Raw genomic sequence first — 12,722 nt, 5'->3', positions numbered from 1 at the left:
AATTATCATCGATTGTCCTTGTAAATAAAACCGAGCGCTTGTTTGGTATCGTCGTTTCAATCGATACGGCGTAGGAGCATTTTATTAAATACTCCAGTGGCGTAACTTCATTAGCTTAACAATCAGGTTTTGAGATAATTTTATAATCTATTTACGCAAAAGTGTTATTCAGAGGACAAAAAACCACCAATTATACCTCTCTTTATGACCTTTTACGTTGTACGTTTTCACAATGTCAATCTTATCGTCACGATAACAACGAATCGTTATCAAAAACTATCGCCCGATACTTATGGCGATGCTGAAACACTTGACATTCAGTTAGTGTCTGGATCTGCTCCTGTCAAGACAATAAGTAAGTTTTTCCATCGAAAAATGTCGCAGTTACAATTAAATGTATCCGGTCATTTTGTGAGCGATTGTGAGGATTACAATGGAACAATTGTATCTTATCAGGCGAGTAATTCAATTTATTTTTTTTTCTAGTATAAGTGACAATGCCGGCAAGAGCAACAGACGCACACATGAACGGGCCCAGCGCCGTTGTCGACGACGTCGTCATATCTGGTATATCGGGACGTTTCCCCGAATGTGACAACATCGAAGAACTAAAACAGAAGCTTTTCGAAGGAGTCGATTTGGTCACAGACGACGAGAGAAGATGGCCGTCAAAACTTCACGGACTTCCCACGCGAACAGGGAAATTGAAAAATTTGGGCCATTTCGACGCGACATTTTTTGGCGTGCACGCGAAACAGGCACACGTCATGGACCCGCAGTTACGTATACTTTTAGAGGTAACATATGAATCATTGGTCGATGCCGGATTCAACCCCGCCGAACTCAGGGGGTCGCGAACGGGCGTTTTCATCGGAGTATCTGAAAGTGAATCTGGCATTTATTGGAAAGACGATCCAGACAAAGTCAACGGGTATGGCTTAACGGGAAGCTGCAGAGCTATGTTTGCAAATAGGCTGTCGTACACCTTCGACTTTACCGGACCCAGTTACGCACTTGACACAGCGTGTTCCAGCAGTTTGGTTGCGATGCAAAGAGGTGTCGCCGCAATCAAATCTGGTGAATGTGATGCCGCCATCATCGGCGGGTGCAACATCTGCATACAGCCCACGACTTCCCTCCAGTTTCATCGACTGAGCATGTTAAGCGAAGCAGGCATGTGCAAAGCGTTCGATTGCACAGGGAATGGGTACGTACGCTCGGAAGCGGTTGGAATTATGTTCCTACAAAAAGCAAGCAACGCGCGTAGGGTTTACGCAACAGTCTTAGGAGCCAAATGCAACACAGACGGACACAAACAACAAGGAATCACGTTCCCTTCGGGAGCAATGCAAAACAAATTAATCAGAGAAGTCTACAGCGAAGTTGGGATTAACCCGGCCGAAGTCGCGTATGTGGAGGCCCACGGTACCGGGACCAAAGTCGGCGACCCCCAAGAACTGAACTCAATCGCCGATGTGTTCTGCGAAAATCGCAAAGAACCCCTACTCATCGGCTCCGTCAAGAGCAACATGGGCCACTCCGAACCAGCATCCGGAGTTTGCTCCATGGCAAAACTAGTAATCGCAATGGAAAGCGGGATTATCCCCCAGAACCTCCACTTCACATCGCCCAACACCGAAATCCCCGCCTTGTTGGATGGGCGCTTTAAGGTCGTCGCGAAAAATGAGCCGTGGAACGGCGGTCTTGTCGGCGTAAACTCCTTCGGTTTCGGTGGCGCCAACGTCCACGTTCTGCTTCGCTCCAATCCCAAACCGAAAACCACGTGGCCATCCGAAGAGATTCCCCGTTTGGCCGTCGTCTCCGGTCGCACCCAAGAAGCGGTCGAGAAACTCCTCGACCGTGTCGAGGCGAACAAAACCGACGAGGAATTCATGGCACTCCTCAACGACATTCACTCGCAGAACATCGTCGGTCACACCTATCGGGGTTACACAGTTGCCGGTCCCACTCCAATTCGTGAAATTGGCACTGTCGGCTTCGACAAGCGCCCCCTGTGCTTCGTGTTCTCAGGGATGGGCTCGCAATGGCCCGGTATGGCGAAGCAGCTAATGCAACTGGAAGTTTTCCGTAACTCCATCAAGAAGAGCGCCGAAACACTAAAGCCACACGGTGTTAATTTGGAAGATATAATCATCAATGGTAATGAAACCACTTTCGAAAACGTTCTGAACTCCTTCGTCTCTATTGCTGCTGTACAAATTGCGCTAACTGACGTTTTGAGTAAGTTGGGCATTGAACCTGACGTTATCCTAGGTCACTCCGTTGGCGAAGTTGGTAAGTTAGTTTTGTCTTCGTGGGAGGATTTGATCTTACAAGTTGTTTTTCAGGATGCGCGTATGCCGATGGTACTCTTACAGCTGAGCAGTCGATCATGGCCGCGTACTCCCGAGGACGCGCCATTCTCGAATCCAAACTGCCCCTAGGCGCCATGGCCGCAGTAGGATTATCGTGGGAAGAGTGCAAGCGACGTTGCCCACCCGAAATCGTAGCCGCGTGTCACAACAGCAAGGACAGCGTGACCATCTCCGGTCCACCGAAAGCAATCGAGGATTTCGTCGCCCAGTTGAAATCCGAAGAGATCTTCGCCAAAGCCGTCAAAAGCTCCGGACACGCTTTCCACAGCAAGTACATCGCGGAAGCCGGCCCGAAACTGCGCAAAGCCCTGGACGAAATCATCCCCAACCCCAAGCCGCGCACATCGCGTTGGATCTCCTCGTCAATTCCAGAATCGGCATGGAACACCCCGATCGCCCAGCTCAGTTCGGCGGCCTACCACGTTAACAACCTACTCTCGCCCGTACTCTTCCACGAAGCCATTCAGCACGTCCCAGAGAACGCGATCGCGATCGAAATCGCCCCCCACGGTCTTCTTCAGGCCATCCTCAAACGCGCACTGGGACCCAACACAACCAACATCAGCCTTGTCAAACGCGACGCCCCCGACAACATCGACTTCCTACTGTCGGCGATCGGAAAGTAAGTCGCCACACCCCCCAACCAAAAGCGTTCTCTAAGTAGCTAACCATTTCAGAATCTACAACGCCGGCGCCCAGCCACAACTGGCGCACCTCTACCACCCGGTGCAGTACCCCGTCGGCAGGGGCACCCCGATGATCAACTCGATGGTCGAATGGGACCACTCGACCGAATGGTCCGTCGCCGATTTCTCAGGCAAGGGTTCGCGGTCGGGCGAGCTCGTAGTTAACATCGACCTAAGCAAGGACACCGACGCGTACTTGGCCGGTCACGCCATCGACGGTCGCGTTCTTTTCCCTGCGACTGGATATTTGGTGAGTGCGAATGAGATTTACAAAAATTAGTGGGCCATGACAATACTGACGGACGCGCTTTTTTGTTTCTTGAACGGCTTCAAAACGAAAATGTCCGTAGCACCGTCTGCTCGCGTTTTTTGTTTTAAAAAAAATTGACAAAGTGCGCGAAGCCAATTGGGCCTAATTGTTTAACTTTCTTCATAATAATACAATGTTTGTGTTCCCCGCATAGAAAATGGGAATTTTCGAAAATGCTTGGGGCGAATCGCGCCATTTTTTTGAAAATTGATTGTGGGAACTTGATTTTGCTAAAGAAGAATGAAAAATTTGACAATTTCCGGTTGTAAAAACAATTGCGATTTTGGTTCGGTTTCGAATCTTAGCACTGGCTAATGGAATAAAAAATGCCACCCCTCGCTCGATTTATAACGAGAACGTAATCATCACAATCGAACAAAACCGAAAAAAATGCATTAAAAAAAATGGAATCCGGTTCCATTTTCGGTTCGGATTCGGTTTTTTGGTCTGTTTGCTTCATAAATAAATTTTGTTCTTGAAAATTCAAAATTTGAAATTTTTATTTTTGTAGACTTTGGTCTGGAAAACGATGGCCAAGTTGAGGAACGAAGATTTCGAACAAATGCCCGTTGTAATCGAGGACGTACAATTCCACCGCGCGACAATCATGCCGAAAGACGGCACCGTTAAATTCTTGATCAACATCTTCGAAGGTTCCGGCGAATTCGAAATCTGCGAAAGCGGAGCCGTGACCGTTTCCGGTAAAATATTCGTCCCCGAAGACGTCACGCGGGAATTCATCGACCTTCCTCCACCTTCCGTCAATTCTAATCCGGAGCACATCGCGCTTACAACCGGTGACATCTACAAGGAGCTCAGACTGCGCGGCTACGACTACGACGGCATCTTCAAGGGCATCAGTAATTCCGACAATTACGGAATTAACGGCAAACTCAAGTGGGAGAAGAACTGGATCAGCTACATCGATACCATGCTACAGTTTTCAATTTTGGGACAGAACACTCGCGAATTGTACCTTCCGACGAGGTTGCAACGCGCCATTATCAACCCCAAGCTGCACGCGGAGCTTTTCGAGAAATACGCCGAAGGCGATAACTGTAAGCGAATTTGACCGTACAAAAACGCCATAATTGTGATGTTCTTTCAGGTATGACCGTAAACATGCACCGTGAAATTGGTATCATCAAGTCCGGCGGAATCGAATTGCGCGGAATGAAGGCCAGCTTGGCGCCGAGACGTCAACAATCGCAGGCGTACCCAAAACTAGAGAAGTACGAGTTTACGCCTTACGATAACGTCATCTCCATGGAAGACTTCGCTAAGGGCCAACATCAAGCCCTCTCCGTCATGGTTCACACAGTATTGGAAAACAGCGGCGCGCTCAAACTTAAAGTGATGGAAGTCGCCCAAGATCGATCGGTCGAAAACATTCTGGCGACACACGTCAAAAATATAATCGAATCAGAACCGATGTTGTCAGTCGACTACACTGTCGTCACCCAAACTCACATTGACACCACCGAATTTGACAATAACGAAATTAAAGTCGTCCAAAAAGATGTAATGGCCGGAGCTTTTGATCAAAATGTTCACCTCATTGTCCTCGCTGACGTAGTGCTCCACAAGAAGACTGAACTGATTATGAACGCCATGAACACACTGAAAGCTGGAGGTTTCATTCTGACTGAGGAACCCAAACAAGCAGTCGACACCAAGCTCATCACCTCGCTCGGTTTGGATGTAGTCTCCACCCAAACTGCTGGAACCAAAACGTACGTTTTGATGCGCAAGATCACCGAAATACCTGCCGACGCATCCGTGTTGACAATCACGGAAACTAACTTTGCATGGGTAGAGCCGCTCAAAGACGCTATGAAGAAGAGCGAAACCGACAACATGAAAATATACCTGGTGTGCCAGGGTGAAGAATTGACCGGTTTAGTCGGAATGGTGAACTGCCTTAAGCAAGAACCAGGTGGCGCTCACGTTCGCGCCTGTTTCATTCAAGACAAGAACGCTGAGACTTTCTCGTTAACCTCCGCTTTCTACAAGAAACAATTACAGAAGGATTTAATCCACAATGTGCTCAAAAACAAAACCTGGGGCTCCTACCGCCATATGTTGCTCGATCAGCACAACAACAGCGCAACTTTGCACGTGGAGCACGCCTACGTTAACACACTGACCCGTGGTGATTTAGCCAGCTTGAAGTGGATCGAAGGACCGCTCACTTATTACAAGTAAGTGTCCGAATCACTCGCACCATTTTCATTAGTGCGTCTTTTAGGCCCGATGGTAAATCGTCACTCTGCACCGTCTACTACGCCCCACTTAATTTCCGTGACATTATGTTGGCGACTGGAAAGTTACCTCCGGATGCGCTCCCTGGCGATTTGGCAGGGCAAGAGTGTATAATGGGCTTGGAGTTTTCAGGAAGAGACGATCTTGGTCGACGCGTGATGGGTATGGTCGACGCTCGCAGTTTGGCCACAACTTGTATCGCCGACCCAGAGTTCCTCTGGGAAGTTCCGGAGAAGTGGAGTCTGGAGGAAGCCGCTACTATTCCTGTGGTTTATGGAACGGTAAGCTCTTTGATTTTTCATTGAGTTAATCACAAGGGAAAATTCTTGTCCCTTGCATAAAAATTTAGGATGAAATAGACACACGCTTTTCCACGACTTAAAAATAATCAGATTGTAATCACTTCAAATGCCCCAATGCAACTAATGATTGTAATTTACAGAGTTACTACGCCCTGATCGTCCGAGGACAACTGCAACCAGGAGAATCCGTCTTAATCCACGCAGGCGCCGGTGGCGTTGGTCAAGCGTCGATCGCCATCGCCCTTCACATGGGCTGCACCGTATTCACCACCGTCGGTAGCCAAGCCAAACGTGATTTTCTAAAGAAGACCTTCCCACAATTGAAGGACGAGAACATTGGCAACTCTCGTGACACCAGCTTCGAGCAGTTGATCATGAAGCAAACGCGCGGACGTGGTGTGGACGTTATCTTGAATTCGCTCGCCGCCCACCAACTTCAGGCGTCCGTGCGCTGTCTCGCGATGGGCGGTCGCTTCTGCGAGATCGGAAAGGTCGACTTGTCCAACAACTCTCCTTTGGGCATGAACGTCTTCTTGAAGAACACATCCTTCCACGGAATCCTGCTGGATGCGTTGCTGGGTACCGATAACCGTGACAAACCCGAAATAATCAAATTGATGAACGAGGGCATTAAGAGTGGAGCGGTCAGACCTCTTCCTCGCATAGTGTTCAATGAGAACCAAACGGAACAGGCCTTTAGATATATGGCGTCTGGAAAACACATTGGCAAAGTATTGTTGCAGATACGCGAAGAAGAAACTCGCAAGAATTTGGTACCGGCCATGAAAACTGTTAGCGCCATCGCTCGCACTTACATGGATCCAGATAAGACCTACGTACTGGTCGGCGGACTTGGTGGTTTTGGGCTCGAGCTCGCCCATTGGTTAATATTTAGAGGGGCTACGAAGATAATGCTCACTTCGCGTAGTGGAGTGAAGACCGGCTATCAGTCGCTGTGCATTCGTAGATGGCGCGCGAAGGGAGTGAACGTTAAGGTTTCCACCACCGAGGCCACCACGGAGAAGGGCGCGATCAAGCTGCTGAAGGAAGCTAGCGAAATGGGACCGGTTGGTGGTATTTTCAATCTTGCTGCTGTTCTCCGAGATGCTATGATGGAGAACCAATCCGAAGCCGACTTTAAGACTGTCACCGTACCAAAGGTGGACAGCGCTAAGCATTTGGACGCAGCCTCACGCGCATTAGCGCCTCATTTGGACCATTTCGTTGTATTTTCTTCGGTATCTTGCGGACGGGGTAATGCCGGTCAAGCCAATTACGGGTTGGCAAATTCAGCAATGGAGCGCATATGCGAGACACGTCAAGCTGCCGGCCTTCCCGGTCTGGCGATTCAGTGGGGCGCCATCGCTGACGTGGGTTTGATTATTGAGACTATGGGTGGAAACGAAACCGAAGTCGGTGGAACTTTGCCACAACGCATTACCTCGTGTCTGAACACCATGGATATTTTCTTGCAACAACCTCATGCTGTAGTTTCGAGTGTCGTATTAGCCGAAAAGAAGAAGGGTGCCGGTAGTGGTAGCGAGCTTAGTATCACGGATGCTGTCGCAAACATCTTAGGCCTTAAGGATCTTAAAAACATATCGCCAACCGCCTCGTTGGGAGATTTGGGCATGGATTCTTTGATGGGATCGGAAATTAAACAAACTTTGGAGAGAAACTACGACATGACTTTGAGCGCCCAAGAAATTCGCGCACTTACCTTTGGACGTCTTGGTGAATTGGCCAGTGGTGGTGCTCCGGTTACCGCATCCGAAACCGTGGTGACCAACGGAACTAAATCACACGAAAGTAACGATGGACAAGTTCAATTCGATTTGTCAGTCGACATCATGCCTCACAAAGTTCTCTTAAACATGTCTAAGGAAGTTGACAACAAAAAGACGCCAATCTTCGTCGTGCATCCCATTGAAGGCAGCGTGCACATCCTCCAAAGCTTAGCAGATAAAATTCAAGTTCCTGTCTATGGTTTGCAATGCACAACTATGTGTCCCATGGACTCCATTAACGATCTCGCCAAGTATTATGTTAACGAAATCAAGACTGTACAAAAGAAAGGACCGTACACGCTCATCGGGTACTCCTTCGGAGCCTGCGTCGCTTTCGAGATGGGAATACAACTCGAAACTCTCGGCGAACGCGTCAAGCTACTCCTCTTGGACGGCTCGCACTCGTACGTCGCAACTCACACAAAGAACAAGAAGAAGGGCGACACCGCAGTCGAACAGAGCGGCGCGCTCGTCTTTTTCATCAATCAATTCAAGGAAATCGATCAGGCCAAGGTGATGATGGAGCTGGCGGTCATGAAATCGTGGGAGGAAAGGCTGAACAGGGCAACCGAAATTTTGTCAGGTCACACTCCTTACACGGACAAGGACGTGAGAGCAGCCGCCGGCAGTTTCTATTACAAGCTCGTCGCCGCCGACAAGTACAAACCGACTGCCACATTCAAAGGTGAAATTACGTTAGTCAAGGCGATCGATAACTTCGTTTCCGCTGGAGAGGATTATGGACTTGGTTCGGTAAGTTTTACTTACTCATTTTTTAAGCCTCTTTCTTCGTTACCTTCTTCACGCTGCCCTTACAGATTCTTGACCCATTCCTATCATCTGCTTCAGATACTCTTCACGTTTTCTTTAATCGCCTTCCTTCAAACATCATCTATTAGTACTTCCTTCTTTTTCTTTCACGCATGCTGCCTTAGTATCTCATTCAGAGCTCTCTCATCTTTTTAGCGCATTTCCACAAAAGTAAAAAAAAAATGCGCTATTGTGGCCACTTCGTCCGTCCGTCCGCTCGTTTTCGACGCTACTAGTTCTTTATCTTAAGAGCTATTGTTCTACTTTTTTCGCTATTTGGTTCGTTATGGTGTCGAGTCTTGTACCAAAGAAGGAATTTTTTCTGTACCGCTTACAAAAAAAGTTATTGTAAAAAAAACAAAAAACCGTTTTTTACATGTTCCATAATTTTACACTTTTTCCGTTTATTAACGATCCTAGAGATCGTTTATAATTTTGCATTGCTGTCTGTCGTCTGCCTGTTGGTCTGTCCGTCTGTTCCTTTGTTTGTCTGTCCCTCTATCTGTCCGTGTGAAAGATAACTTTGTTTAGAACTGTCCGATCGCTTTTACATTTCCGTTAGTTATGAACTGAATTGCATGAAATTCAATATGGGCATAGCTTTAGCCATATAATACGCAATGCCAAAAGTTGAATCAAATCGATTCAAAATTCACAGTGCCCTTTTCGCATCTCGACCATTTATAAACCGAATTGCAAACTTTTTTACTTATAAACGTATTTGAATGAAATTTGATACATAGGCACTTGGGATAAAGGAAAATCAAACGCCAATTTCAAAATTTGGTTTTGCGCATGCGCAGTGCCAACTTTTTTATTTATGGAAGCATTTAAGTGAAATTTGATACTTAGGCGCTTGGAACAAAGGAAAATCTAACATTAGTTTCAAAATTTAGGTTTGCGCATGCGTAGTTCCAATTTTCTTATTTAGAAAAGCATTGAAATGAAATTCTTCTTATAAACTGAAATTGAAGTAGCACGTCAAAAATGGATTGCCCATGTGCAACGCTATCTTTCATATTTGTGGTCGGATTTTTACGATTTTAACAGAAGTTGCATCTTACAAATGGGAAATGCGCTTTATGTAAATTGTTTACGATTACTTTTTAACTTGTTTATTCAGTCATTTATTTTTAATCACTTCGGAGTTTTAGTACATTTTACCAAAGGTAAAAAATGCGTGAAGTTAACCCCTAAGATTTACCAATCAACTAAGACGCTTCGAGAACTTTGAATTTGACGCTTGATTTGTTACAGGTTTGCAAGCAGAAGGTGGTGGTGCAGCCGCTCGAAGGTAACCACAGGTCGATACTACAGGGTAAAACCGTACAGAAAATAGCAGACATTTTACACAACATCGTGGGTAAAGCTTAGAGCAGAACGTCGCACTCAAACATCATGCATTCCATTTCAGTTCATTACAGTTCCATGACATTTTAGTTGATAGTTTTAAGTGTGATACCCACGTAATTAATCTTGTTAAAGTGATTAGTGCACAAAATATTTTCAAAATGCACTGTTGCCTAATAATATCGGAGTCCTTAATGTATATTACTTTATATAGCTATGAAATGTTATTTTCGTAACTAAAGCGGACTAGACGAAGCGGCGGCTTAGATATTTTCGCGCACTCTGTAGATATTTTATTTATGGCTTAAGGTTAGCTAATGTGATGCCAAAGATCTTTATGTTACATCACAAAGTATATCATTTTGTTGAGATACATCATCGATGTACACTTTGTATATATTGTTGAATAAATTTTTTATACTGTATTATGCCTTACTCTGCGAAATTAGGAAGGGAACCTACAAAGAAGTTCAAGTGGATCTGAATTTGCTTCTTATTTGCGCATGTGTGTAACAAAAAGTCAAATTTCTTGGGAAACGGAAAAATTTGTCGCTAGGTATTCTCGCACGATTAGGGCGTTGTGCGCGGGTGCACCATCCTGTTGAGAAAGTGATAACGCACGTGTGCTAGTGCTGATAACAAGAGATGCAGGTGGTCATCGATGTGCGCATTACTTTCGGCGTAAGTGAGGACGCAGGCGGCGTTATCTAATCTAATTGTAATTGATTTCTTCCACATTTAGAAAAAGTTAGTACGGGTGGGAGTCAACAAAGCAGTTGTTTGCTTACTGAAAGTGAAAAGTTTCTACCGTCCGAGCAGCTGCCGAGAATCTTTTTCATCTTGATTATTAAGCGAGTTCGAGTTATGGAGCGGTTTTTTTAAAGACAAGACTGCCTTTTTTTGAGGCCCGCAAAAAAAATTGTCTCAGATCGACCCGGAAAAAAATTTTCTTATAGAATGTGGCCTGTATAATCCATAATTTCAAACAGTTCCAAGATTGGGCTACTAGTTCAAAAGTTACAGCCCTTTGAATTTTTTTTCGAAATTGTTTTCTAGTCTATAACTTTTGATTGAGAAGTCTGATCGAAAAAGTACGAATTGATTTGGATTCTACGCACCCAAATTAATAAGAAAAAAGTGTTTTCCCGAGTAATTTTGGTGTAGTCGATTTTTGGTAAAAAAGGAAGGTTATAACCTGCCTTTTTTTGAGCCCCGAAAAAAAAATTGTCTCAGATCGACCCGGAAAAAAATTTTCTTATAGAATGTGGCCTGTAGAATCCATAATTTTAAACAGTTCCAAGATTGGGCTACTAGTTCAAAAGTTACAGCCCTTTGAATTTTCTTTCGAAATTGGTTTCTAGTCTATAACTTTTGATTGAGAAGTCTGATCGAAAAAGTACTAATTGTTTTGGATTCTACGCACCAAAATTAATAAGAAAAAGTGTTTTCCCGAGAAATTTTGGTGGAGTCAATTTTTGGTAAAAAAGGTGAAGCTCAGAAGCTGTCGGCGAGTGTTTTTGCGTGTCTTGTGTGGCTGAATATCGCAAACCATTCACGGCTAGATTATTACAGGATTATTAAGAGAAAAAAAATAAGATTTTCTTATACATAATTATCGACGGTCTGCGTGCGGGGTACTATGTCTAAACACGCTTTGCAAGCTTCTTATTGTTCTTTCGGCGATTTTGTTTTAATTTTCATTTAAATGTTTTGGAATAAATATTTGTCATTGTTAATTAATTAGTTGTATGTTTATTCAAACCCATTGTGCGACCCGGATATCACTCATGTCAGATTTTTTCTTTTCGCATCCAAGATTTATTTCAGATGTTGATCAAATTTTGCGTAGTGAATTCTTTGGAACTTTCGGACGTCGATCGAGACCACTACGTCTCTCAAATTTTTAATTTAGGTCAATATTGGAGACTTTCCTGGGGGAGGAGATGCCGACGTGTATGAGGAAAGAGGAAAAACTCAAAGTTTCAATGCTGATTTGTTTGAGCTAGCTGGACAAGTGTTTTGTGAGGGGTGTAGTTGATCGCATACCATTGCACACAGCATTATTTATTTGGCGCCTAATATGGCGCCACAGCAATATGGATAATCCAAAACAGATATACTTGTGGCAAATACAATAAAGTTAATAAAAAACTTTAGTTAAATAATAATTCCTATGATGGTTATTATAATCATTTTTATGAAATTTCACTAATTTCAGGATTCTATATCTGCGAAGGTGTGGCGAAAACTGATGAAATTTAATTCTCTATAACATTGAGCAGAACTCTTTGGTAGCTAAAATGCACCGAAACGAAGATACAAGCGAAAATCTGAAGCAACTTTCGATTTTTTTTGTTTATTCAATTTGGCGGCGGCCGCGGAGAGGCAGTGTCAAAAATTGGAATCCTTACTATTTATTTTGTATCTAATGACTTGGGTCAACATCTCTACTCATTACACAAGTTTTGCTGATGATGTATATAGTTAACTTTATTGTTTTCTAATAAATTTATAACTCCCTTAGCAAGACATTAAAAATCAATAAAAAATTGCTTGCGAAGAATAGTTTGTCCAACATCCTGAAACTGTGCCGAAAGAAATACTATTATTGTCAGATAATGATTTCAGCAGTTGACACCAATTCAATATTCAGGTATCATATCACAAATTGTTCTTTTGAGCAGAGAATTAACTGCATTTGTATCTCCTATACATATATAGCGTTTTACTCAAGGCAATAGCTAGCACGCAGGTACCGTTAATTCTAGGGAAACGTACTTCGCAAAGAATTTGGCGCCCTTGACCCTCTTACACATTTTTTAACCCCACGCTAGCGAGTT

At 44.5% G+C, this 12,722-nt stretch overlaps 1 protein-coding gene across 1 annotated transcript; it reads left to right on the top strand.

Annotated features, from left to right (window-relative positions):
- Positions 1-208: 208 nt before the first annotated feature.
- On the top strand, positions 209-10,307 carry LOC116171981 (fatty acid synthase-like). Its single transcript, XM_031489060.1, has 9 exons — positions 209-355; positions 487-2,295; positions 2,349-2,997; positions 3,053-3,311; positions 3,883-4,429; positions 4,480-5,572; positions 5,620-5,914; positions 6,076-8,475; positions 9,790-10,307. Exons 2-9 carry the CDS (start codon positions 498-500, stop codon positions 9,904-9,906), a joined length of 7,158 nt encoding a protein of 2,385 aa, XP_031344920.1. The 5' UTR covers positions 209-355; positions 487-497; the 3' UTR covers positions 9,907-10,307.
- Positions 10,308-12,722: the final 2,415 nt, after the last annotated feature.

The sequence above is a fragment of the Photinus pyralis genome, unplaced genomic scaffold, assembly GCF_008802855.1.
Source record: "Photinus pyralis isolate 1611_PpyrPB1 unplaced genomic scaffold, Ppyr1.3 Ppyr1.4_LG5, whole genome shotgun sequence".
NCBI lineage: Eukaryota > Metazoa > Arthropoda > Insecta > Coleoptera > Lampyridae > Photinus > Photinus pyralis.
Note: the sequence above shows the minus strand (reverse complement) of the source record. Positions and strands in the feature narration are given on the sequence as shown.

What these genes read in the sequence shown, in the direction of transcription:
- LOC116171981 (XM_031489060.1), top strand. Translation starts at nt 498, where the DNA reads ATGCCGGCAAGAGCAACAGACGCACACATGAACGGGCCCAGCGCCGTT. An exon ending in TCACTCCGTTGGCGAAGTTG is followed by an intron (nt 2,296 to 2,348) that starts GTAAGTTAGTTT and finishes GTTGTTTTTCAG; the next exon opens with GATGCGCGTATGCCGATGGT. An exon ending in GGACCGCTCACTTATTACAA is followed by an intron (nt 5,573 to 5,619) that starts GTAAGTGTCCGA and finishes TGCGTCTTTTAG; the next exon opens with GCCCGATGGTAAATCGTCAC.